The 27,397-nt window shown below is 44.9% G+C and overlaps 1 protein-coding gene across 1 annotated transcript in view; it reads right to left on the reverse strand.

The window, feature by feature from the left end:
- Dmgdh (dimethylglycine dehydrogenase) overlaps nt 1-27,397 on the reverse strand; it is a 68,376-nt gene that overhangs the window by 39,816 nt on the left and 1,163 nt on the right. The window contains exons 2-9 of the mRNA XM_005065650.3: nt 24,766-24,934; nt 18,014-18,112; nt 16,418-16,582; nt 12,839-13,043; nt 5,533-5,781; nt 2,891-3,089; nt 724-893; nt 233-386 (exon numbers count right to left, since the gene is read on the reverse strand). Coding sequence (XP_005065707.1) covers nt 233-386; nt 724-893; nt 2,891-3,089; nt 5,533-5,781; nt 12,839-13,043; nt 16,418-16,582; nt 18,014-18,112; nt 24,766-24,934 — 1,410 coding nt within the window. The remainder of the gene's footprint in view (nt 1-232; nt 387-723; nt 894-2,890; nt 3,090-5,532; nt 5,782-12,838; nt 13,044-16,417; nt 16,583-18,013; nt 18,113-24,765; nt 24,935-27,397) is intronic.

Consider the following 27,397-nt stretch of genomic DNA (forward strand, 5'->3'; position numbering starts at 1 on the left):
AAGAAGAAAGAAAAGGCCCCACTGAGACTGGCAGTGTCCCCTGGGCTGGCCTAATGATTGCCCCCGCCAGCAGCAGGGAAGTGATACCCAGGCAGATTCAGAGCTCCTCTGAAAGCAACACAGCTATGATGGCAGAAGAGTCATGCCATGCTGTCCTGCTGCTGCGGTCCTCTTCTGCCCCTGCAGTGGAAGCCCTTGATCAGAACGCGGGCAGGCTGAGACATTCACTTACCGATACTGAGTGTCCTGGCCGGGTTTGTAGAACCAGTGTGGCTGTTCCCAGCCCGCATGGAAGCCCATGGAACACTTGGACTCCAGGGTCTTGTAGAGCCCACTGACCCTCTGGGTTGGCCTCCCCGCAAACCGCTCTTCTTTAGGATAACCAACTGAGAAGGGAACATCAGTGCTCTAATAGCGTACCACTGAAATGACACAATATACTGAAGGGACTTTAACATGGAGATGACAGAACTTATAATCCAAAAGCATACATATGTTTTTTTTTAAATATGCCACTTATACTGATCATCAAAGGGTAAAGTAAAAATACACCCAAAGCTTAAAAATCAGTGGTGTGCCCAATACATTAGCTACACTGTCACACGCACCCCTCGCTATGCCTTAAGGCACAGTGCTGTTTACAGTTCCTCACCACCCCCGGGGGACCGAGCAGAGTATCTAAACTGAGCAGTCTTTCTAGAAGTCAGCAAGTTAGTACTTCACCGATGTTGTTGAACCCGTAGGATTCTCTGGCTTTGGCCTCGGTGTACTGCGCTGTCGTCCACTTGCCATAGCGATTGGGATCCAGTTCTATTAGGTCAAAAGGTGGCTCTCCATGCAGGATCCAGTCACTGAGGTACTTGCCTACCCCTCCAGCATGAATTATGCCATAGCTTTTGGATACAAAGATGGGCACCTTGTTACAAATGTGGTGTGTTCAAATGGTAAGACATGTTCAAGTATCTTACAGGCCATCAAAAGTTGGAGTCACCTAGGCGTGTTTAAAACACACCAGTAATATAATCTTCATGCGGGTACGTTTTTTCCTCCAAACATATCAGTGCATGTTCCGGCATGCAAATGAGGGCGCCCGACATGATCGCTGGTTTGTTTTCACAGTGCATCACAGACCTACAGGTAGCCTGCAGCTGCCCACTAGTAAAGATGCTGGCTTTAGGGAGGATGTGGCGGGCACCCCCTGCCTTCCTGAGCTGTGATTACCCTGAGTGGTAGGAAACTGTGGGAGATGCCCCTCCACCTCCTCTGGACTCAGTGTGGTGCTGGTTCTCTCAGGTGGTGGCCTCTATGCGAGGGACCTTGGAACACTCAGGCAGAGGCAGGCACTTAGTGGGAACTTGTGGGAGAGGGCAGAAAGGAATGTGACCTCTGATTTGCAGCTATTGGAGGGGAAGGTCTGCTTGTCCCCTGTTTCCACAAGTAGAAGTGTTTGGGCCTCAGACTGACCTCAGACAAAAGTGGTATTGAACTTCTAATCTTCCTGTGCCTGCCCCTAGCTCTGGCGTCACAGGGATATAGCACGATGTCTGGCTTATAGGGCACTGGGGATCAAACCCAGGGCTTTTTGCATGTTAAGCAGGCACCTACCAGCTGAGCTACAGTCCCCAGCTCCCAAGGATGCTTTAAACTACAGAAATGATGACTTGTGACATCAGAATCAGTTTCCGGTAGGCCTTATGAGGGTCTACCTGCCCCTCCTTATCCAACAAAGCCTTTCAATATGGGTTTGCCTGTGGCTACATATGAAGGAGCTTCTGAGTTCCTGAACGGGATGAGAGTCGGGGAGAGAGAATCAAGGAAGCTGATATTAAGTTGTGAGGACCCCATTTTTTTTTTTTTTTTTGGTTTTTCGAGACAGGGTTTCTCTGTATTGTTTTGGACCATGTCCTAGAACTCGCTTGGTAGACCAGGCTGGTCTTGAACTCACAGAGATCTGCCTGTCTCTGCCTCCCAAGTGCTGGGATTAAAGGTGTGCGCCACCACCGCCCGGCCTATCCCTGGTTTTGATCCCCATTACCACATATTTTAAAAATCCTAATTGAAGAAGCCCAGCATCCCCCAAACTATAGTGGCTTGCCAGCCAGCACTTTAGTTCTAAGAAGTGTGAGAGGAATTTGGCAGAAACTCAATGCTTCCTCCACAACTGCAGTCCTTTAGGAAAACGGTTGTGTTTGGCTGTGAGCAACTTAGTGCCCGAGGAGAATGCAAAGGCATCACTTGGTACTTGCAGCATGAGGTCTGCCACAGAGCTGCGATCAGTAAAGACCATTTGAACCCACAGCCAAATAGAATGGAGAACAAACCAGAATATTAGAAACTGTGTATGATGGTAACGTGGGTTTGAAATCAATACTCGGCATATGAATTGGACAAATATTAGAAATGAAACATGGGCAAGGAGGAGTGGACTCTTAAACAGGAGGCAGCCAGGGGAGTTCTACAGAAGTAAACCGCATTAGACAAACAGGAATTATACAAAGGACATGTTATCCATTTGATACTTTGAATATGTCACATTCTGTTATGAAAACATTCTTGTCCAGTTGGGAGATTGACCTAGTGGAAGGTGATGTCATAAAAAGAGACACAAAGAATGGAAGTGGCAGGAAATTCACGAAGACAGTTTCAGAAAATGACTGCCACCTGTGTGCTAACCTTTATCACGTGTTTAGCCCATTATATGACTGGTTCCTGCTTTCTTTCCTTGGTCATCAAAAGGAGACAATCCCGCCCTTACCTTACTCCCAACTCCACCACATCCCCGGCCTCCATCACCTCTTCGTTTTCCATTCTGGGGCCTAATATTTTGAGACTGGATTTAGCTAAAGTAAGTGCTTCTACAAGAAATGTTAAATCTCAGAGTGCTACTCACCCAAAGCCTATGGCCACCCAGTAGTTTCTGACCCCCTGATGGGGCCCCACCATAGGCAGAATGTCAGGAGAGTAGGTGATGGGACCATTGACGATATTGATGATGTCTGCCTTTTTCAAAACAGGAATCATTTCCATGGCAACTTCCAGGTGGTCCATAATCCGGTCCAGATCAGACTCGAAGAGTTCCTTTCCAAAGCCTAGAAAGACAGACCTCTGAGGTCAGAATGTCTCTGTGTACAAGCAAGTCTCAAAGCGATGCAATCTCTGGAACAGGTGTCTGTAAGGTAGGCATTCCTTCATCTTTAGATGCTAAGCTTTGGGCCAGTGAGCCGACTCAGTGGGTAAAGGCACCAAGCCCGACAGCTGAACTCATTCCCTAGGAAAGAACTGACCCCTGCATGTCATCCTTTGACCCCACACGTGTGCCATGGCATTTAAATGTTCACACACACCAATCAATCAATCAATCAATCAATCAATCAATCAATCAATGTAAAAGATAGTAAGCCTAAACTTGGCACTCACTATCTCCACACCAGAACCTATAACATTCCTGGGAATAATAACGCTATTTCTCTGTAAAACAAAAGTCACCTTTTTAGTAAATAGAAATTGAAATTTATGCTTGGGCTTTTTCCCCCTCTAATAGTTAACCCAATCATTTAAAAAAGAACAATAACTTGTTTTGGCAGGAGTTTTTGTTTTTGCTTTTTTAGCTTGCAATTAATGTAAAAGGAGAGTAAATGGAGTGTACAGTTGCTCTGACACCCTGGAGAATGAGGACCACCGCTCCAGGATCCAGGGTGGAGGACATTAGAGCTCCTTTCCCCAGACAGCCTCCTTGCTGTAGCTTGCTCCCACGTGCATCCACAGGCCAGTGTTCTGGGTGCAGAGGTGAGTCTTGTGCAACAATTATCTTCTTCGTGTCCTAGAAGCCACTGTGACTAAAAGCATGGCCACAGATAAACTTGATGACGGTTGCCCACATAGTATCAACCCAGGTTCTCCCAGCGCTTGGAGAGGTTGCAATGGAGCCACCAAGCTAGCATGGTCACACTGGGACACGTGGACACCCATGCCAGGAACAACACACAGTCTGACTCTCCCTCTAGCTAGGATTATTTAAATATTTGTTCAGCGCTTATTTGGAAGAAAAGCCACAGTACGGGCAGAGTGGAGACGGGGCCCCTCCCCACACCAGCCTCCCTGGCAGCTCAGCCTTCACTCAGAAGTCTAGAGCAATTCTGCTCAGGCCCAGATGTGCAGGACCCGCTCAGCAAACCAAAGCCCTCCAGCTGCTGGACCAGTCTCTGGAGGAGGCAAGGCGGGCCAGAAGTCCTTTCCTGTCATATGGGAGGGAGGGGAAGCTATCTGCCCCAAATTATTTATCAACATACATATTCCCTGATATATTTCAGTGCCCAAACCACATTTTAGCTTCTTTTACAGAATAAAACTAGAGCGTTGGGGAGATGACTCTGTCTAGAAAGGAACTGGCCTTACAAGCACAAGGACCTAAGTTCAATCTCAGAGCCTGTGTTTTAGATGGATGGATAGATAGATAAATAGATAAATAGATAATAAATAATATAGATAGATGACAGATAGACAGATGATAGACAGAGAGAAGATACATAGATAATAGATGATATAGATACATGATAGACAGACAGATAGATAGATGATAGACATAGAGATGATAGATAGATAGATAGATAGAGGACAGACAGATGATAGACAGACAGAGAGATGACAGATAGACAGATATACAGACAGACACACACAGAGATGATTGATAGCTAGAACTGGATGTGGCTGCATGCACTTGTAATCTCAACACTAGGGAGGTAGAGGCAAAGTGGACCCCTGGGGCTCACTGGCCATCCAACATAGCTTCTGATGAGTTCCTGGCCAGTGAGAGACCTATGCCCACACAATAAAATAATATAAAATCTAGACAGTGTCTGGGAATGATACCTAAGGATGTTTTCTGGGCTTCACGTGTACACACATCTGTACATACATGCACTAGGGGTATCTGCCTAAATAACCCAATTCTTGATTTGGCTTCTTGGAAATGTTTCATGGATTAAAAACTAAGAAGAAAAACAAAACAGAAACCTAAGCTCTTTCTTCTCCCCTGTGGAACTAGAAAGCATGGCCCTTCTTGCTACGGCACAGAGCCCCAGGCTGTCCCTGATTGCAAAGTGCAGGAGGGCCCCTGTCCATAGTTCTGACGTGGTTGAGGACTCTGGCCTGCACTCTTTGTAAGCTGGATGTCCTGTCCTGCGTACTTGCAGTATGGACAACTGTCAGAGCACACACATCTGTAGTCAGATCTTGCAACTAGACCAAGCAGGCAGATCGAGGGAAAGGGGTTGGCAGAAGCTTGGCATGGCAGATAAAAATGTACCTGGAGCCTTTCCCAGCTACCCCAGCACTGAAGTCAGCTTCTCTCTCAACCATCTGTATCTCCCCTTTCCTCAGATCTGCTTACTCTCCACAGGGGTGTGAGAACACGGTCACCTCTAACCCCTCCCTCATGCCATCCCAGACACCCGAAGGCCAGCACTGGGGTTCTGTCTTGTTCTCTACCTGGCTCTCAGCCATGGGGAGCTGCTCCATCTTCTCTGGCCTTACCTGGAGGGACTCCATGAGTGACCCAGGAGGCCTGAAGTTTCATCTTCTCCTGACTTTCATATGGGCCAAACAGAAGCCCATCCCGTTCCTGTCGGAGGTAGTAGGATCCTTCCAGGTCACGGAGCACTGGGAGCTCTCGTTTCAAAGCTTTCACTTCTGGTATTGTTGACGTGACGACATATTGGTGTTGTACAGGGATGAGAGGGTGTTCTAGGCCAATCATTTTACCTACTTCACGAGCCCAAAATCCTTAAGTGAGAAAACCGTTTAAAAAATATCAGCACATACGTCCATTGCCCACGACATTGATATGACAACATGCATCTGCAAACATCTTCATTGCTTATCTGGTTCCAGTGCTGGAGATCAAACAAAAGGCCATGCACCTGCTTGCCAGGTGACGCTCCACCATTGGGACACATCCCCAACTTCCTAAGTATTTCTGAGCATCGCAAAACTGAGTGGGAGAGAAGATGAGACCAGAGTTTTGATGACATCTGCAAATCAAAGGCTCCCCTTGCATGAAAATGTACTGCCTACAAGCAAAGGAGAGCAGAGAAAAAGTAACCCAAACATGAAAAAATGCAAGAAAGGTGATAACAAACTAGCCCTGCCTGTAGACAGTGACAGTTAGGCAAAGGGCAGAGTCCTTGCGTGGATGTGATCAGTACAATAGAGACTATCACCCAGAGCAGCCCTCCAATCAGCCCCTCATCCTCCAGACCTGCCCTCCTCAAAGTGCTGATCCCTAATTCTACAGACTCAAGACTCTTCTGTTGACTTACGATTCAGAGTCTGTGCATGTTGGGAAGGAGAACACATTATGTTCTGCTATTCAAGAGTAACAGTGAGCTTGTGAGTTCCTTCTTGGAAAGCACTGAACTCAAAAAGCAAGAGAAACTGGTAGGGATGCTCAGGGGTGAGACTTTCAGGCAAGTGCGTGAGACCCTGGGTTCATCCCTAGCTCCACAGAAAGGAAAGCAACAAAATGGAGACAGGGTACATCAGTTCCCAAAGCAGATGCTCTCCCGAGCATTATTTCCTAAGGTTAAACCTGGATGTGTCTGAAAGACCCTAGAGACTATGACCAACAAATCTACATGCTTTTGCTGTTGCAGCAAGGCTTTAGTGTCTGTCTGTCTGTCTGTCTGTCTGTCTGTCTGTCTCTCTCTCTCTCTCTCTTTTAACATGGGGTTATATGTAGCCAGAGCTGACCTCAAACAATGTAGCCCAGGCTGGCACTGAACTTCTGGCCTCCACCTCCCCAGTCCAGGACTAGAAAAATCACAGCACCCAGTTAGCAAGACATTATTTTAAATAAACACCACACCCTTACCAAAAATAAAAAAGATATTTCGGCATCTAAAATGATCAATGTAATTTTTTTCGACAAAGGAGTGGCTAATTATTTGTAGGGAGGCACTTCTGCTGACCAGCGTGTTCTGTAGTAGTTGAAGTAGTTATCAAAGCACTGGCGAGCCCTCTCAATTACTGCTTTTTAGGCTGTAGTCTAAAACTTCAACTGCTTCTGTTTCTGCTTTTTAAAGAATCTGGCGAGGGTCCTGAGATCTTCTCATAGGTCAGAAGCACCCATGGGCCAGCCTGGGACCCAGAGCAGGTCCCCTTGTAGCCATCATTTGTTCCCCTTCTGCAAGCACCATCCATATTCCCCACTGTTCTGTTTCAGCCTGGTCTGTCAGGCTACTCACGCTTGAGTAATCACCCCCACAGGCTGCCCTTTGTAAACTTGGAATCCAACCTGTGGGCACTGGGGATGTTTGCCGGTCTTTAATAATTTAGAGACTTACTTTATTGTTTCCTGTAGAAAGGTATGAATTACCAGTGTCAGGATTTTGTAGGAAACTGTAGCAAAGCTATGTATTGTTGTTATACACACTAGGACAGTTTTTAAATCTGAAGTCAAATGTTTTGTCAAGTAACTCAAAGTACTACAGTATCCCCAATTTAGTTGTTTTGATTAAAAACATAATTGAAGAAAATAAATTCTGTCCTATTCAAACATAATTGCAAATTTCTGAGTCCGATGCCTTGCTTATTAGTGCATTTTATCATTAAAATAAAGTGTGCTTGCTTGCCTGCATCTCGCCTAACTGCATTGTTTTAAACCCCGCAAGCTCCCCACCGTTTACCCTTTGGTGTTGGTATCTGAGAAGCCTCCTTTTCTGTTCATTGAATTAATCTAAGTCTAGCCAGGATTACACTTTAACTCCTGGGAGAGTTAAAGCAACCAAGGTCAAAGGGGAGAGTCAAGCATAGAAAAAGTCATCCTAAAAGAAAGTAACTAAAGGGCCATAAAGATGAGCATTGGAAACGGCCTCTGTAAAAAAGAGTGCAGAGCTGGTCATGTACCTCAGGGGGAGAGCATTTACCCAGCATGCATGAGGCGTGTCTGATGCCTAGACTTTCTCTCTCTCTCTTCTGTCTCTCTCCCTCTCCTTCCCTCTCTCCCTCTCTCCCTCCCTCCCTCTCTCCCTCTCTCTCTCTCTCTCTCTCTCTCTCTCTCTCTCTCTCTCTCTCTCTCTCTCTCTCTCTCTCTCTGGGTGTGTGTCCTTTCTCATTCAGGCACACTAAATTAAGCAAAAGTACAGTGATCAAAAGAAATGAAGTTAGAATGAAGAGAGGTTGATTCATGACAGAATTTACTGATACAGGGTGACAGGCAAAACGCAGCAACTCTTTCTGGATGAGCACTAGGCTCCATCATTCAGTCCCTTCCTGACTTGTCATACTAGGAAAAGTCTTAAATAAAATTACAAAGTTTTCTCAGGTTTAATGAGTCAACTAGAAACAAGGTCAAGAGGCCCTTTCCTTACCGTGTACAAGCTTCTGTGTGTGCTCGGCCTTGTCTCCGTGCTGTGTCTCTGTGCTGCACCATGTCCCTGTGCCATGACCCTGCGCCCAAGCGAGGGGTGGAATAAAGCAGGATCCAGTTCATTTGAAAAGCTCTGGGGAACAAAGCTACACACTGAGATGCTGCAAGCACCGAGGATGCCTCCTCAGCCCTGCTTGCTCACAACTAGGACACACAAAAATGAAAGCAGGAAGCCAAGGCAGGGCAGGGGAGGGCAGGAGAGGGGCTGATTGAATGAAGGGAAGAGGAGAGGAGGGGAGGGAAGGAGAGGGGAGTGGAGGGAGGAAGGGAAGGGGAGGGATGATCAGGGAGTGAGTCAAGGAGGGAAGAGGGATGGAAAGAGGAGGAGGGGAGACAGGAGAAAGGGAAGAGAATATGGCCAGCGTATTCTCCTGTTGGTAAGCCAGGCTAGGCGTGTTTCTCGAGAGCTGTTTTAGCATGATGATACAGTCACACCCATGATCCCAGACACTCAGGGGATGAAAGCAAAACACTTTCAAGCTTAAAGTCAACTTGCATTATGTAGTATTTGAGGCCACCTGGCAATTTAACAAGACCTCAGCTCAGCGCAAAATAAAATAACTACTTGGATGGATGTGTAGGGCGCAGCTGGGTGGGACAGTGCTTAGCGGGAATGAGGTCCTGGGTCCTCAGCAGCAGCTCCAGCCCTGCCCCCAACGCAACCAAAGAAAAGGTCTTGAAACACCATCTAGCACAGACGGTACAGTTTAAAACACAGCTTCTAGGCCAGGGATGCAGCTCAGGGCTAGAACACTGGTATCCTGGCTAGTTTTATGTCAAGTTGACACAAGCCAGAGTCATCTGGACAAGGGAACACCAACTGGAAAAAATGCCTCCATTAGGCTGGCTGTAGGCAAGCCTGTGGAACATTCTTTTAGGTAGTGATGGGTGTGGGAGGGCCCATCCCTGGACTAGTGGTCCTGGGGTATGTAAGGAAACAAACGGAGCAACTCTCATAAGTAAGCAGTCTCTTCTGTGGCTCCTGTTTCAGACCCTGCCTCTGGGTTCTGCCCCGACTTCCCATGGTGATTGGCTATTGGGGGGATGTGTAAAATGAAGTAAACCCTTTGCTCCCCAAATTGCTTTTGGTCATGGTGTTTTTTCACAGCAACTGAGACTATAACTAAGACAAACAGCCTAGCTTATGCAAGGGCCCAATCCCTAGTGTTTCAAAACAAAACACATACAATAAATACATCTTGCAAGCCCCAAGCTAGACCACCTAAATTAAAATCTTTCTGAAGCCTGAGAAACATTCCAAGGTGATTCCCACGTACCCTAGCTTGACAACCAAGTTCTTTGGGAAGTAATTTCCTAGCAAATGTTTGCTAGATGGTTTTGGGCAAACAAAAGGAATAATATTAAGATTAGTATCAAGAAGCCATGATACAAATATTTCCCAGACAAAGGCATAAACTTTCAAGGAAATGGCATCACGGTCCTAATTATTATCATTATAACTAATGTTTTTACTGTTTTCCACATATACTCTGTCCTGGGTATTTTACATTTTACTGTACATAATAACTTTTTGAGAAGGCATTATTATCTTTTATAAATTGGTAACTTGCCTCAAGCACAGGCTTGGCAAGGCACATGTCTCTGGATCAGAGTGTCCCAGTCAGCACTCTGGACAAAACTAGAAATGCACCAGCAAACTCACACACCTCTGTTCCCACCCACTCCTTATGGGCATCCCAGAGACTTGGCAGCCTTCACATCTCTCACAGTGTTACTGTTTCCAGGTCTGCATCCTGGTTCCTTTAGTTGGATTCCAGAGCTACCCTGAGGACTTTGTCCAAAGGTGTGTTGCATCTTGGTCTCACTGAGCAACTCTGGGAAATGTTTCAGCTGTTACATTCTGAAACCATTAGCACGCTGCTTACTTTTATTCATAAAATTGATCTTATTAAAATAGCATCAGTTCTATGAGAGGGGCATATCCAGATTTCTGCCCCATTTACCAAGGCCAAGACTTACCTTAGGGAATACCTCCAGCCTTTAGAAAAAATTTCTTTGAAAGCACACATAGAAACACACACACACACACACACACACACACACACACACACACACTCCTCCATACTTCCCAGGTGCTACTAATATGTAATCCGTGACTTCTGCTCAGTGGAAGAAAAGGAGGAGAAAATGGGAGGAATAGGTTATAGGTAGTTGAAGGCTTGATATGAATGGGATAGAGTTGAGACTGAAACAGGACAGCTCACAACTTTCAGCAAGGAGCTTTGATGGGGGAAGTCCTTCTGTATATATGTTTGTCTTATTGGTTGATGAATAAAGCACTGTTGACCAATAGGGAAGCAAGATAGGTGGGACTCGGAGTTAAGTAGGATTCTGGGAAATGTAGTCAAGAGTAGGAGTCCCCACGTGATCCCAGGAAAAGAAGATGAGTCAGGATGGTGTCCTCGGTAAGATAAGACCGTGTGTGTGTGTGTGTGTGTGTGTGTGTGTGTGTGTGTGTGTGTGTGTAGCTATGGGTAATACTTAAGACAGAACTAGCCAATGAGAAGTCCCGGACATTGGCCGACAACATTGTAACTATTAGAGTCTCTGTGTGTTATTTGGCTCTGGGACCAGGCTGGCAGGAAGAATACTTGTTTCAGAGCTTCCAGCAGTACCATAGAGAAAGAGTGAAGGTGATTGGGCAGCTTTGAGGAGCAAAGCATGAAGGGAAGGAAGGACAGCCATGCCATGCAGGGCTGGCATCATTAGCGTCAGATCCCATCAACATGTCTTCCTAGGCAGTTCAGACAGCATTTTTCCAGGGCTATCTGCATGGCTTTCCCAAGCCCATCACCTCAGAGTTCCACAGCTGCATCGAAAACTCCACCTGATGACCACCAGTTCCTGGGTGTATTTCAGATCTCTTTGGAGCAGTTCTCACTTTGCTCTTCAGAAATGCCTTAGATGTCATAGTACATGGTTATAAAAAGATATTGCCATGGTACCCTATTATGTAAGTAGTTTCATCCATTTTAGAAAAGCAGTCTGAGAGTTATTTCTCAAAACATATGTCATAGCTTTATGAGTTCCTGAAGCATTATGTTGAAACAAAACTTGGAGGGGCCTCTGTGCAACCTTGCCCAAAATGAATGCAGGTGTTGACTACTAATGTCTGCCACAGGAACAGGATGTGGAGGCCTCAGTATTTGTTATCACTGTGAAGTAGCCAAATGTTTTAGGAGTAAATTCAGGAGACTATAAAATGTTGCAAGCTTACAAAGAACTTTGTTATTTGGTGGTGTGGTGGGATGATTTCCAAGTCTAGTTTTCTAAGATAATTTGGTCTAGAGGTTCCCAAGGACAATGGGACACAGGAGTAACAGATGGAGAGCCAAGGGAAAAGGGAAGTTTAAGGCCTGGTTTGTATTCAATTGCTTCTACTTTTTAGGCAGGTTTTAAAATGTGTTTAATGATGTCCTGAAAGGTCATCGTAAGAAACTGGAACAGTGGAGTTCAGGTTTGTTGGTTTGCTTGGTTATTTGTCTTGAGGCAGGATGTCAAGTATCCCAGGCTGGATTCAAACTCCCTATGTAGCCAAGAAAGACCTCGAACTTCTGACCCAAGGGCTTTATGTATGCCAGACAAGCATTCTACGGATTGAACTATATATTTAGTCCCTGGAATTTGGTCATGAGAATAACCAGTAAAGGATAAAGATAAAAAGTGACAGGGGAACACTCCTCTATTTTTGGTGGGAGAGCAAACTTGTACAGCCACTGTGGAAATCAATATGGTGGTTTCTCAGAAAAGTGGGAATCAGTCTACCTCAAGACCCAGCAATATTATTTTTGGGCATATTCCCAAAGGATGCATACTCACACCATAAGGACATTTGCTCAGCTATGTTCATAGCAGCATTATTCATAATAGAACCTGGAAACAACCTAGATACCCCTCAACTGAAGAAGAGATAAGGAAAATGCGGTACATTTACACAACGGAGTACTACTCAGCAGTAAAAAACAACAGCGTCTTGAAATTTGCAGGCAAATGGACAGAACTAAACAACACCATCCTAAGTGAGGTAACCCAGATCTAGAAAAACAAGTATAATATTGACTCACTCATAAGTGGATATTAGACATAAAACAAAAGACAATCAGCTGAGGACCCTTAGAGAGACATATATGGATCCACCTAGGAAGGGGGAAAAGACAAGATCTCCTGAGTAAATTGAGAGCACAGAGGGGGGGCAGGTGGAAAGTAGAAGGGGGAGGGGAGGAGGGTTGGAGAGTGGGGGAAAATGTATACAATTAAAAAAAAACTGAAAGGATGAAGAAGTCTAAATTGGTGAAACACAGTCTAGAATGGGAGAGACTGGAATCTGTGGGAGCAGACAGGCAAGGATAAGTGGACCTAGGCAGAGTGACAGAGAGAGGGCTGGGGACTTACCGGCAGCATTCACAACTCTGTTTGCTCTCACAGATCCTTGTTGAGTGCCCACATCCCATGTTCCATCTGGCCTGAGCTTCAGGGATGTCACTGGTGCAGGAAACTTTAGAAGGGCCCCATATTTCCTAGCCCCAGCAGCCAGGGCCATTGTCAGAGAATAGGGATCAATGTGACCATCTCCTGGATTATACAGTCCAGCTAAAATCTAAATCAAACATAAAAAAGCCAGTGTTCTATAATAAACATACAGAAATGCCTGTATATTATTCAGTGCAAATATAGCCTGCTAAGAAGATGTTTAATAAAACTAGACTTTAAACGTAAATCATTGGCTAAAGGTGTACATGGCTGAGTAGCAGAGGCTCTGGGTTTTGATTCTAGCATGGAGGGAAAGCATCTCGACCGCATTTACCATATCTTTTTTTCTAAGTCCTACTCAAACTTGAGCAAGATTCACCATGGGAGTTGAGTGATTTGTCACAATGACGAGTCACTTGATAAAGCCTTGCAATGGCCTCCAATAACTGGACACACGCCACTAAGAACAAAGAGTATAGCTTTCATTTCATGAGCCACTCCAAAAAGACAACTGGTGTACGTCTTTGTCCCTTTCTCCATCCTAGGGTCTGGAATCTGGATGTGATGGCTGGGCTCTATCTGCCAATGTGGAATAATAACACAAGAGTCACACCCCGGGAATGATAAAGCAGTGATCCAGAAGGTGACTTGATCCTTGAAATCTTGATGACTTCTTGGCTATGCAATGCGTCCTTAATTAAGGTTTCTATCACTACAGTGATAGAAACAGCATGGAAAGGAAAGGGTTTATTCAGCTCAGGCTTCTAAAGAACAGACTATCATCAAAGGAAGTCAGGACAGGAACTCAGGCAGGGGAGGAACTTGGAGGCAGGAGCTGATGCAGAGGCCATGGAGGACACTACTTACTGGCTTGCTCCCCATGGCATGCTCAGTCAGCTTTCTTACAGAACCCAGGACCAGCAGCCCAGGGATGGCGCCACCTACAATGGGCTGGGCCCTCCCAAATGAATTGCTAATTTAAAAAAATGTCTTACAAGCTTGCCTACAGCCTGGTCTTATGGAGGCATTTTCTTAACTGAGGTTCCCTCCTCTCAGATGACTTTAACTTGTGTTAAGTTGACATATTGAGCCAGGATAAATGCTTGGATGAAAGAGAAATAGCCTTGCTTCAGCATTATTATTTCAGTTTTTCATGTTTAAAGCCAAATCTAATTCTAGCTGATATATCAGTTATGGCATATTTAATTATTCAATACTGTAAATAAATTTGCATATTAATGCATTTCTGATACCAGCTGGGACTGGTGATACATGTCTGTAATCCCAGCTACTAGCAAGGATAAGGCAGGATTCCAAGTTCAATACCTGCCTGGAATAGAGTGAGTTCAGTGCCAGCTTGGACAGCTTGGAGAGACCATGTCTCAAAATAAAACAAAAAAATGGGCTGGGACTGTAGTTTAGTGTTAGAGTGGTAACCTAGCTTCCATCTCCCCCGTATCCACGTGCACACATGTACACTTGATGAAAATGTATACTCAACTCATTACTCAACGATGACTTCCTGCGTGCCTGCTTTGTGTTAAGGCTTCAACTTAGGTATGTGAGAGAAATAGTAAAAGGACGGACTAGGAAGAAGTGAGTGACAGAGTCAGCTCAGTGGCACGCTACAACGAGATCTCAGCTACTGGACAAGAATTTGCCATCAAAGAGAGTCTTGACAAATACTTTTCCTGCATCTGTTTAACTATTTTGTGTTCTTTGCGCTTTGTTAATGTGATGTTATTACATTATATTGATTGAGATTTAGCTTTTAAACCAATCTTACATTCCTGGGACACACTCCATTTGACCATATTGTAGAATCCTTGGTACAATTTACTGGATTTTTGTTAAAGACTTTCCCATCTATATTCATACAATACTATAGTAGTTTTGGCTTTTGCTTTGTTTTTGTTTTTTCCTGATGTTTTTGTCTCATTTTCTGTAAGAGACATGCTAACTTTGTAGGCTGTTTTGGGAAGTATTCAATTCTAACTTTAAAGACTTTCTGAAGGATTTGTATTAACTCTTCAAGTATCCATTAGAATTAATGAGAGATACCAACTGGGCCTGAGCTCTTCTTTGTCTCAAATTTTTTTACTATAGTTTAGTCTTTGTACTTATCGGTCCAGTGCAAGAGACTTTGGGTTTTAATGGAATTCACACTCCTGCCGACTTGCGGATGTCACACTGGTGTTTTATAATGAACATGTCCTTGTAGTGATCCTGTGTCTGTTTGGTTTGGCACTCTGTCCCTAGTCCATGTGTTTCCATTGCCTAATATTTGAGAAAAATCTGTAATGATGAGAGCTTCTAGGCAAGTGTTGCAGGGTTGACATATAAAGAGACATAAATGGATTCTTAGTAGTGTAGCGGAGGTGGATTTCAATGAAGACACTGCTATCACACCAACCAATAGACAAGGAGTTCCCGTGGCCTGTACAAGCTGCCAAGAGCACAGCACCCCAGCATGCACAGCAGCTACACCAACACTCAGAGACAGGAACTCCTGACACAGTCACTAGCAGGGAAACAACTGTCTGCTTCCCTAAGCAACCTGCTGACTATCCATACCCAGGGCATCTGCACAGCATGCATCAGGAACCTGGGTTCAAATCTTTCCTCCAACAATGCTGAATTGAACACACTCATCCCAATGTATAAACTGTTTAAGATACTGTTTTTTGGGGGGCACAATAGCCAGATTCTGTATAGGAGAGACTTAATATGGTCTCTGTTGCAGAAATACTACTGAAGTAGGTGTTAATGTTGCTATCATTATGTTGAAAGGGATGATCATCCAGGAAGGAACAAACATTAAATTCCATGCCAAGCGGATTCTCTAAAGACATTCAAAGTTGATCTAGATCTGTGCCTCGCTCAGTCTGACAGGGACATAAAGCTAGGAGCCAGGAAGTGTAAGGATGGCACAGGGCTTCTTGAGTTCTAAAACCTCAGCAAACCCTTTGTAGAATCATCATAGCAGGGTGTCATGGTCTTTGAAGCCCGTGTGTTGGTGAACTTCAGTCTGAGCGATCCAGTCACAGAAAGGCTTTGGAATGTTTCTTTAGTTATCACAGGCAGAAACTGAAAGGGTTTTCATTGCCGCTGCAAATATTATTTAATAACAGCTCACCGTGTGATTTGTCCACATTCCTGGACCAGTCATCTAAAGTTGCCATTCTAAACGTATGCACACATTAGTTTTAATTTTAACTTATCAAATTCATAAATTCATTGAACTCATTAAAGTACATTTTAAAAATAATTTTAGTTCAAGTTGACAAAGTAAAATTGCCCTTCAAATAAATACCTAATTCAAGCAGGGCAGGGGTGGCACACACCTTTAATCCCAGCACTTGGGAGGCAGACGCAGGTAGATCTCTGTGAGTTTGAGGCCAGCCTGGTCTACAAAGAGAGTTCCAGCGTTGTTAACACAGAGAAAACTTGTCTCAAATAAAAAATAAAAAACAAAACCAACCACACAAACAAACAAAATACCTTGTTCATGTTGAGTAAGGGGAACATCTCTTGGATTTTTTCAGGCTCAATAATATACTGTTCCGTTGCATGCCAGTTGGTCCGTGTCATTTGATATTTAAATTCATCTACCCTTTCAGGAGTGGTAGCAAGTCTGATACTACCTGGTTGATGGAATCCCACCACCTGTGACAATAATTCCAATAAAAGTACATAAATAAACTATCCTCTGGCACTTAATCACAGTTCTCCAACACAATGAAAAATCAAGTGAGTAGAAGAAAAATTTATTCTGTGGCAAACATAATAATCACATAGGACATTTGCAGCTTATTTTCATAAGCCATTCATTTTATACTTATTTTCATAAGATACTCATTCAGCAACAGTTCCCTCTGTGCTCCTGTGTGTCAGGCAGTAGGGTAAGCCTGAGCTGCTGGGTGGACAAGAGAGGCGAGCCCCTGACTGACAGAACCATCTGTCTACAGGTAAAGGTAGGGCAGTTAAGAGCATACTGTTGCGTGGACTGAGGGTTCAAATACAGAGTGAAGGAGCAGTGTGTGAAAAGGGGAAAGCCAGAGGGCTTAGGGAGGGACTACAGAGAGCCAACCAGCATGCTGCTACAACTAGCGCACTACTGTGGTGAGAGTCATTTGGCACTTCTCAAAGTCTTTCCATTTGAAAAGTCTTGGTGAAGCCCTGGGTCACCAAGGCAGTCCTGGTCTTCAAGGTGTTACGCTCTGCAGGGAAGACCAACAATAAAGTAACAATGACAGTGGGACAGTGTGTTAGAACAGTATGCACACACACTGTGTGTCGGGAAGCATGCACATGCGCTGTGTGTCACAACAGTGTGTACACACACAGTGTGTTAGAAGCATGAGGAGTTGGTTGGTCATCTGTGTAGGGTGAGGGGAAAGTGGTTCCAGTCAGAACAGGTAGGAAGAAAACAACACAAATTTAGAAAGCAGAGGTGTGAGAGCACCCAGAACATTCCAGAATTATGCACTGTTGAGAACATGTAAAGCACACAAGCAAAGGAAATAGAGGCAAGAGAGAATATTGGAAAACCAAGCCATGAAGGCTGTGAGCCTCAGAGCCTAAGTCTGTGGTCTTGATCCTGAAGACTCTGGTGGGGGGCTGGGGGATAGTTTAGCGTTCTTCATCAAGAATAAATGCATGAAGACATTCAGAAGCCTTGACCTTAGCCCATGGAAACCTTTTATTTTGTGGGTACAGTCAATATGAGAAGGGATAAACATAAAGAAAGGAAACGGAAAAAAGACAAGGATTGGGGCTTAGAGTGCTGTTTCTAAAGCCATGTGGCAGTCAGCTCGCCATCAGAGCCTGTGCAGTCCACTTGCTGAAGTGCTCTGACTTGATATTTTCTAGCTTGAGAACTGACTAAGCAAAGTTTGAAAAGTTGCTACATATTTATAATAATCTCTTCCTTTAAAAATGAAGAATAGTTAATTACATAGATAATACGCTTGAAGAAATTAAAGAGATGTTAAAATCAACCCAGGTTCATACCTTAGCCTTTCTCTCTCTCTACCACAGACAACTGTGATATCTAATTGGCTGACCTCACAGACAACTTCAAACTCAGTGGTTTACCTGTCCAGTTTCTTCTTCCAGCTTCTCGTAAAGTTTGATGCTGTCATAGTGTATTTTCTTCAAGTTTATCCCAGGGTGAAAGTAAGTTGTTAAACCTGCCTTAAAATAGGGAGGGAAGAAAATACTGAAATAAGTGTTGGCATTTGCACAATGTCGATAACTTCTTGCAAACAGCAATTTGGTGCTCCTGAGACATGAAGAAGTATAGGAGGGATGGAAGAAAGAACACATTGGCAGCGGTTGGAGACCCCAGAGCAGATGGCTCATCACATGGTATCTGAATCAACTTCAACCATACAAGCAGAGTAAGAGCCAGGCCGCAGACACGGCCATGAAGAACCTAAACATCACTAGGAAAAGGGTAAAATGGAGCCAGTTAGGTGGAAGGTTTAGAACATATGCTGTGGTTGATTGTTTTTCATCTGAAATGCACGGGACCAGAAGTGTTTTGAATTTCAAGACCAGGGAAATGGCTCAGTGGGTAAAAGTACCTCCCACCATGCCTGATGAGTTCCATCCCTAGGATCCCCAGAGCCCACTGGGTAATAAGAGAGGACAAAGTCCTGCAAATTATTCTCTCGTATTCATGACTGAACAAGTGTGTGCGCGTGCGCGCGCGCGCGCACACGCGCACACACACACACACACATTAACTAATTAATTGCTGGGGGTTGAATTTTTAAAGTTTGGATATTCATGTAAGCAAAATAATGCCTCGTTATGAGAACCCAGGTCAATAAAAAAAGAAACACATTTGTTTCCTAGACATCTTATAGGTACATTATAATATATTGTATTCCAAATAACTCCAAATAGGCAGCACCTACACATATTTGTTGAACAAATACTGATTAATTGTTCTTTGGAAAAGATGTATAAATATTAGAAATGTTGTAGCCCCTTGCACCAACTCTGAGAGATGCAATGCAGCATCCAGACCAAGAATTCTAGGCAATTACATAAAGCAAGAGTTTTCTTAATTAAGTATCTGGGGTCTCATTTTTCAGCTAATTTATCTTGGGGAGCTCATCAGAACACAATCTGTTCAAACACAAATCCGTTTAGGAATATTTATAACTTTCTCCCATGGGAATCTGATTCTCTGGAACTCAAAACTATTCCCATTAAAGTCAGTCAACCACCGTTTAGAAACCAGAAGCTCAATGCTTCCATCTAAGCTTGTCGAAGTGTCACACACACACACACAAGTGATGCTTCTGACAAAAATCCCATCCAGCTCCGAAGCCATCTTGTAGCACTGCTCTGGGGAGAGTAGAGAATCGTCTCCGCTGCAGAAGAACTTCCACCGGGGTTTAGAAACATGGCCAAGTCACTCTTTTCCTTTCACGTTTGATATTCAGTGTTTGTATGAACTTTCGCCGTTCAATCAGGGAGCATCCCTGGCCTTCAGGTATCTACCAGTGACCCCAATTCTGTCTTCAATACATCTTCTGCCCATCGATTGAGAAGACAAATGCTCCTGAGTCCTGGCCAGAGCTCTGATCCTGGAGAACCTGTAAGCCACATCCCTGTGTGAGTTCAGGTGTCTTAGTCTCTGTTCTGTTGCTGTGAAGAGACACTGTGACCACTGCAACTCTCATAAAGGGAAGCATTTAATTGGGGCTGGCTTACAGTTCAGAGGTTTAGTCCATTGTCATCATGGCAGGGAGCATGGCGGCACACCAGCAGACATGGTAGCTGAGAGTTCTACATCTGGATCCTCAGGCCGCAGGGAGAGAGACTCTGGGCCTGGCTTGAGCTTTTGAAACTCCAAAGCTCACCCTAGTGACACACTTCCTCCCACAAAGACACACCTACTTCAACAAGGCCACACCTCCTAATCCCCCTCAAGTAGCACTATTCTGTAATGACCAAACATTCTAATATATGAGCTCGAATAGGGGGCAATTCCTACTCAAACTTCCGTACCAGGCCACCAGAAAGTTCCATTATCTACATCCACCTATACACTATCCTTTGTTCCCCTACCCCAGAAACAAGGGGCTAATGAATTTTCATTTGAAAGAATCACATGAGCTCATAAAAGACACTCAGTACTTTGTTTAGGGAACAAATTCTTTTGGAAATGCATGCCCAAGAAAGAAGCTAAATTCCTTACTGAAAGAGAATATCCACCTAGGAGGAGTCCATGCATCTCTCTATTCGTAGTTGCTGGGACAGTCAGGAGTAAGCGAGTGGGTTTTTCCTAGCTATAACTGGTTAGCAGTTTCTTGTGTTGACTTTTGTTTTTTAACTTGTGTTTAAAATTTAGACTTATCCCTACCATACTTCTACTGCATTCAGGTCACTTGAATCTTCTTGTATATTGTCTACTACTGATTAAACAACTGTTTTGTGACATCTGGGAAGTCTCTTCTGTGACTTCCATGTGGATGTAGTAAGTGAAAAGTCAGAAAGGAGAAAACACTGGTCTTAGCCTTCAGGCACATGGTTAAATGTCAGGCCATAGAGGAGGGGACATAAAAAGTAAGGGGGCTGAAGAGTTGGCTCGTTAGTTAAGACTCCCAACACTGGTAAGGTGAGAGAAGTCTTCACAGCAAGAGACCCTTGGCCTGGAAAAAAGAAAACAATAGCAGTTGGTAGAGAAGGTAAAGGGAAAAAGACTGAGACAGAATCCTTTAGAAGTATAGCCCTTTGGACAGGGGTGTGGCGTGGGCTGCAATCCCAGTGTAGTGAAGTAGAAGCAGGAGGATCAGGAGTCCAAGGTCATCCTTGGCCACACAGGGTGTTCAAGGCCAATCTGTGCTACATGAGACCCTGTCTCAAACACACACACACACACACACACACACACACACACACACCTACCTTTTAGTAAGTGCAGAATTTGCAAATTCTTGTTGACATAAATTTAAAATAACAAGAAAGGAACACTCTTCCCTATAGTGCAATGACAATTACCAAGTAATAAAAACTGCAGGAGTTAGGCAGTCAAAGGGTGCTAAGCAATAGGGAGTGTGCTGGATGCTAACTTACCGTGTGAACCCCTAGTCTATCTAACATGTTTTCCTGTCTTTCAGGGGCCTTTACTGCCTCAGAAAACCCGGCCACTGGCCTAAGTCATCATATACTCCAGTGGTTCCACATCCTTTATCCATACGTTTGCTCAGTTAGAATGCTGTACATAACCACCAGAATATTCTTGTGCCTTTATTTACACATGACATGCAAATATAGGTTACTGCATTAATAGAGATCGTAAAGCACACACTAAATGAGCTTGGGGTGAGTGGAGTATCTTATATAAATTTCATCTTACTTATTGTGCCAGAAAGCTTTTGAATGTTAAGCCCATGAACCACGTTTTCAGTAGAGTGTTGTGATTAATGTACTTCATTACTGAGCTGTGTACACACTGGATTGAAAGTACAGCCTGATTCTAGGCCGGCTTTCCACCCAGGATGGTTGGTTGCTTGGTTTGTTTTAATTCCTTTTCGTTTTTAGCAGTCTCCCATTCAACTTTCAATCTTCCCAGGCGTTAGTTTCCTTTCTCATTGTTGTGAGTGAATACCAGGCGAGAAGCCATTTGAGGACGAAAAGGTTTATTATGCCTTGCAGTCTGCAGGTGACACCCATCGTGGTGGGGAAGGCATGGAGCAGAGGGGAAGGCGGCATCTGCCCTCAGGAAGTAGAGAGAGGTGGATGCTGGGTCTGAGTGCTCCTTTGCCTTTGTATTCAGCTGGAACCCTGGCATGGTGCTCCCCACAGTCAGAGGGTCCTCCCACAGTGACTAACACAGTTGAGCAACTCCCTCACAGATGTGTGCTGATGTTTGTCTTCTTGGCGATCCTAGAACTGGCAAGTAGGATTAACCGCAGCTTTCTTCTTAGGCCTCCTATGCTTGAGACTGATTTCAGAGGCTAAGGCAGCAGAAGACGTGCATAGACCCCAGTGGAAACCGTGTTCTCTCGGCCATGTTATCTGTGTCTTAAACCCCATCCTCCACTTCAGGCACCTGTTACTGCGCTGGCCTATACAAAGGCTCCTGGTGACTGTTGACTACCATGGTCTCTTGTCTCTCTGTTCCTCCTACAACTTGGAAAGTATGATGGGAAAAAATCCTACTGGACTTCCTTACCAGAAAAAAATCTTAACAGGTTAAAAATGGTCTCACAAAGGAGAAACATCTAGAAAATCTAACCACAATATCCCCATTTCTAACTATCCCTTTTTAGCAAGCTCTCCTCCCAGCAGGGCTGCTTTGCAAACCAGCTACCTCCCTCCATCACCCTTGCTTGGAAGGAATAAGCTGCACCTATTTTTTTTCTAGTGCTCCTAGATAAGCAGTCCACCATTAAGCCACACTCTAAGACATAGCTTTGAAAACCTATATAGCTGCTAGATAGAAACCACCCATATCCATTTGGATTACCAAAGATCAACACATTTGGAACACTTGCCTATTTGTAAAAGAAACATGTTTAATTTTCACAACCCTTATCACCACTGCCAGGTAACAAGTCTTTTCATAGTGCAACACTACCAACCTCCTTTTCCTTCACACACTCTACTAAAAGGCTAAGTAAAGCCAGTCACAATGATGGCTTCACATAGCAATCAAAGAAAGAGCCCAGATGAGCCCACTGTGCAGAGCCAACCTGCCCCCAGAGAACCTGGGGGATCTTAAGCAATACGTCAGTCACGTCAGATGCTACTCATGTTAGTAAAGTTTAATTTCTTTCTTGTGAATGTAAATAAGTGGAAAGTTCTAGAATATCTTCCACCTTGGGTCTTCCATCCTGGGATCTCTTAAGATTATGCTGTGACGTCACCCTCAGGAAGTGGAGGATCCTACTCTCCAAAACCAGTTATGATGCTGTTCCTTGTGTACTGAGCAAGACCTTGGGATCTGCAGACTTGGCTGCACTTTGAACATCCCGTCTCAGGCTATGACATCCTCCATCCCTCTTTTCCTGTACATTGTGGGTATTTCCATCACAGACAACACATCAAACTCCAGGGATCTCCAGGGAAGCTGCTTTCATTTTCAGTCTGTCCATTTAGCAGGTGCTCCGACTTCGCACACTCCCAATCTGTACCCAGTTATGTCTGGATTTAAAATTCTTGGCATGTGGAACTTGGGGATGTCATTCCTTACGGAGAAGGCTCGTGGACTTGTAAAAGCTCCCAGAACCAGTTCCTAGGGCAGGTCCTGCCCAGTCCCTTATTCCAAAGGGGCACAATTCACCGAGCTGCTGCTGTCTAACTCCACAACGAGTTCCCCATTTGGCTCTGGCTTGATGCTTTGCCAATAGGGGTAGGGGATGCTTTCCCCACTATTTTGGTGTCTTTTAGGGACAAACATTTTACACAGTTAACTTCACATTAGGGATATTATCTTATAATCTGTGCCTGCTTGTCTTAAAGAGTTCAGGCTAAGGATGTGTCTTGTATTGGTGGGACAGCCAGAGAAATCTCAGAGAATCCCGTAGTCTACTCTGAAATGCAAGTCACAGCAAAGCACTGTCCATGAACAAACAAGGCATTCCATTTAATGTGCATCCGCCTGCCCCACCTAACAGTCAGGAAGTGTGAGGCAGTATAAGCACCGCTCACCTCAGTTTGCCTCTGCCTAAATGTTCTTGCCTGGCTAACCTCAAGCCCCTTAGGTCCCTTGTCGCCTGCTTCCCACTCTGTGTAGTCTCTTCTCTTGTACTTGCCTCCCCAACAGTTCCTCCTGCATTCTAGAATCATTACCAAGTCTCTCTTTTCTTCAAGGCTCAGGTCCCACTCTGAGTGCTTTCTGTGCCCAAGACTAGCTCCAGGAGGAAAGGGCTGCTTGTTTTGTTCCCTTCTGGGACCGACCACGGTGCCCTAGCACAATCCTTCTGTCTTGCGTGATAACAAAATGTACGTGGTGCTGGCTAGTTTCCTGTCAGCTTGACGCAAGCTATAGAGGGGGGAGCCTCGATTGAGAAAATGCCTCCATAAGATGGGCCGATATGCAAGCCTACAGGCCAGGTTCTTAATTGGTGATTGACATGGGGCAGTGCAGCCTATTGTGAATGGTGGGTGGTGCCATCCCTGGTCCTGAGTTCTGTAAGAAAGCATGCTGAGCAAGGCTTGAGGAGCAAGTCAGTAAGCCCCGTTCCTCCATGGCCAATGCATCAGTTCCACGTTCCTGTCCTGCTTGAGTTCCTGCCCAAGTGCTTTTGATGATGAACTGTTCTAAGAAACTGAGTGAAATAAACCCTTTCCTCCCCAAGTTGCTTTTGGTCATGGTGTTTCATCACAGCAATAGTGTGTATATATGTGTTATATGTGTGTGTCTGTCTGTGTATTCCAAATATATAGAGAGATATAGCGATAGAGAGAGAGCACAGTGCATTGCCAATCATAGAATCTTCCTTCCCCATCCCTCACTGACTCAGGAGTAACCACTGGGCAATATGGGAGCCACGTCAATCCAAGGCCATCCCTAGTGCAGCTCTGCCATGCTGCTTCAACTAGAACAACTCACAAAATGGGATGCATCAGAAAATGGAAACTGAAGGAACTTTCTGGAAGTTACCAGGGTGGAAAAGGGCACAGTCAGAATCAGAATCCAGAATCTGCATGTTCAACATAAAGGATATCCAGATAACGATTTCCTACCCCAGTCAACTGACAGTACACTTTCTGGTGAGGTGAGGGATCCCACACTCTGGAGAGCTCTCTGTAGGAGCGGTGAATTGGAGGAACTGGTGCACAGTTGGGGGCATACATGGTACACTTTGGGGTGATCTCCTTACTGCGTGCCAGGTAGAGCCAGCCGTGAGCTCGGACTTCTCCAGCAGGACCACATCTTTCATTCCAGCCTTGGCCAGATGATAAGCCAGACTCACGCCCACACAGCCACCTCCAATGATCACGGTCTCTGCTTTGTCCTTCCATTCTGGATGTGAGGGTGGGCTTTCCTGTCTGGAAGACAGTGTTTTAGCAGTGGTGACTCATTTGCAGATAGCAGGTCCAGTTTGCGTCTGATTCCCTTGCTTGCCTGTCTCTAGAACTTCCCACCTACGGGCTGCAATTTGCACTTAGAAACCTGGGGCATCTGAACCCTGACTAGGCGGCCTGCACCTAATGGGGCTCGGGAAATGAGCAGTAGCAGGTGGCAGCGGCTGCTTCTTCCTCAATGTAGACATCTCTTTTCTCATTTAAAAACCACATTCTGGGCCGGTTGGTGGTGGCGCACGCCTTTAATCTCAGCACTCAGGAAGCAGAGGCAGGCAGATCTCTGCGAGCTCAAGGCCAGCCTGGTCTACAGAGTTAGTTTCAAGACAGTTAGGGCTACATAGAGAAACTCTGTCTCAACAAACAGACAAACAAAAATCAAAACAAAACCAAAAACAAGCAAAAACCCAAACCCCACATTCTGGGCCTGGCCTCAGATGGGAAGGTGCTGGCTATGCAAGCAAGAGGCCCGAGCTCGATCCCCAGGATCCCTGCAAACAAAGTCGGCATGTGGCGTCCACCTGTGATCTCAGCTCTGGTGTAGCAAAGAGGGTCCTGGGGGTCTTTCTGACCAGCCTTCCTGGCCTAATCAGTGAGAGACTCTGTCTCAAAAAACAAATTGGAGAGCAATCGAAGAAGGCACCCATCCTCTGATATGCACATGCCCCCCCCTACACACACACACTCTCTCTCTCTCTCTCTCCTATTGATTTTAGTCTTAGAAAAGCCCTAATCTTCCCGTAGCTTGGCACCTATGCATCCTCTTCTCTCTAGCGCTCCCCAGGCTGAAGGGTGATGGGTGGGAAGTATCCTCCTCTTCTGGCATCTCCAGTCCTCAGTTTGTAGGATGGTCTTCCTGGCTGCACCGGGAGCATTTTGAAGGCAGGGACAATATCATATCTGTCACTGATCTCAGCCCTCTCCCAATGCCCACATCCAATATGAATGTCCGGTAAACACATCCGATCATTTTCATGGCTTATTCTCAGCCTTAAACTGCATGGTTTCCTTACACAAGTCCCTGAAGGATGTCATTCTAGCATTGGCATTGCTCTTAGGGTAGAGGGGCTTGTTTGTCACTGTCATATTTCCTTCAGAGTATTTCCTCTCTTGTTTATCAAGTGCTTCCTTCATCCCTGCTGTGTGTGGGGCTGGACATACAAGGCCTTGGAGCTCTGAAGCTTGTAGCAGACCCAGGAGACCAAGCAAGCAAAACTAAAAATGTGGCCACCACAGCAATGAAGCACTCTTTGAAGGGAGGTCCGGGTTACAGGAGCATCCGTCAGAGGAAGGTGTGATGTGGTGGATCAAGGTGGATGAAGGAAGCTGGGGGGGGGGGCGTGAAGGCTCGCAGGCTGCAGGGCGGTTGTGGGCAGTCAGCACAGGGAGGGGCTGGGCTCTCAAAGGCCACTGAAGCTCATGTGGAGGGGCCTCAAGGATATACCTGGCTTGGAGACTCAGGACACAAAGGGCACTCAGTTAATCCTGTGAAACATGACCAAAGAATGTGATCTATTAATTCCTTAGTTCTTGCTTTCTTTCCTGGTCACCAGTCTCTTTATTCTATTGGTGTCTAACACAGAAAGTCACAGTATGAATTAATAAGAATTCTGGGAAGAGATTCCATGGTATATTTGGTGACACCAAACCAAAAATTGTCATTTTAAAGACAAGGTTTTGTTTTATTTTTTCAAGGCATGGTTTCTCTGTATATACCCCCCCACACACTTGATCTGTAGACCAGGCTGGCCTCAAACTCAGAGATCTGCATACCTCTGCCTCCTGAGTTCTGGGACTAAAGGTGTGTGCCACCATCAACAGCTCAAGAATCAATTTTAAAGTGAGAAGAAAAAAGCAGGCTGGAACCTTCTCTTGGACTGACATGATAGTAACTGCTGCATTTGTCTAATTACACCTTATTAGGGAAAACTGTGTTTGTCTGTCTGATGAAGACAAAATTGTTGCACCTCTCTATATCTAAATTCTAATCTTCAAAAATCTGTCAGACAAAACTCGTATTTTCTGCACACGTTTAACAGCATGGGGTGTGACTCTGTAGTCAGACACACAATTTCAGACTGACAGAAAAGTTGTAAAACTATAGAAAGAACTCATAGAACTCTCTTTTTTGTTGCTGTTTCAGTTTGGTTTTGAGACAAGGTTTCACTATATATCTTCCACAGCCTGTGATGACTTTGAGGTTGACATCCTGCCTCAGCCTCCGGAGGCTTTTGCCAGCACACCCATCTCTGGTGACCCTCAACATTTCAGAATGTATAAATATGCATATGAACAACCCCATGTACATAATAGTACATAAATACTTTAATGTTACACTGGACTTGTCTAAGCTGCTTTAAACAAATTAACAACACCTTTGTACTTCCGTGTGAGATGCAGTTTCCCACATGCTTTTACAGCTCACACATT

This window comes from Mesocricetus auratus, unplaced genomic scaffold (genome assembly GCF_017639785.1).
Source record: "Mesocricetus auratus isolate SY011 unplaced genomic scaffold, BCM_Maur_2.0 Super-Scaffold_100020, whole genome shotgun sequence".
In the NCBI taxonomy this organism is placed as follows: domain Eukaryota; kingdom Metazoa; phylum Chordata; class Mammalia; order Rodentia; family Cricetidae; genus Mesocricetus; species Mesocricetus auratus.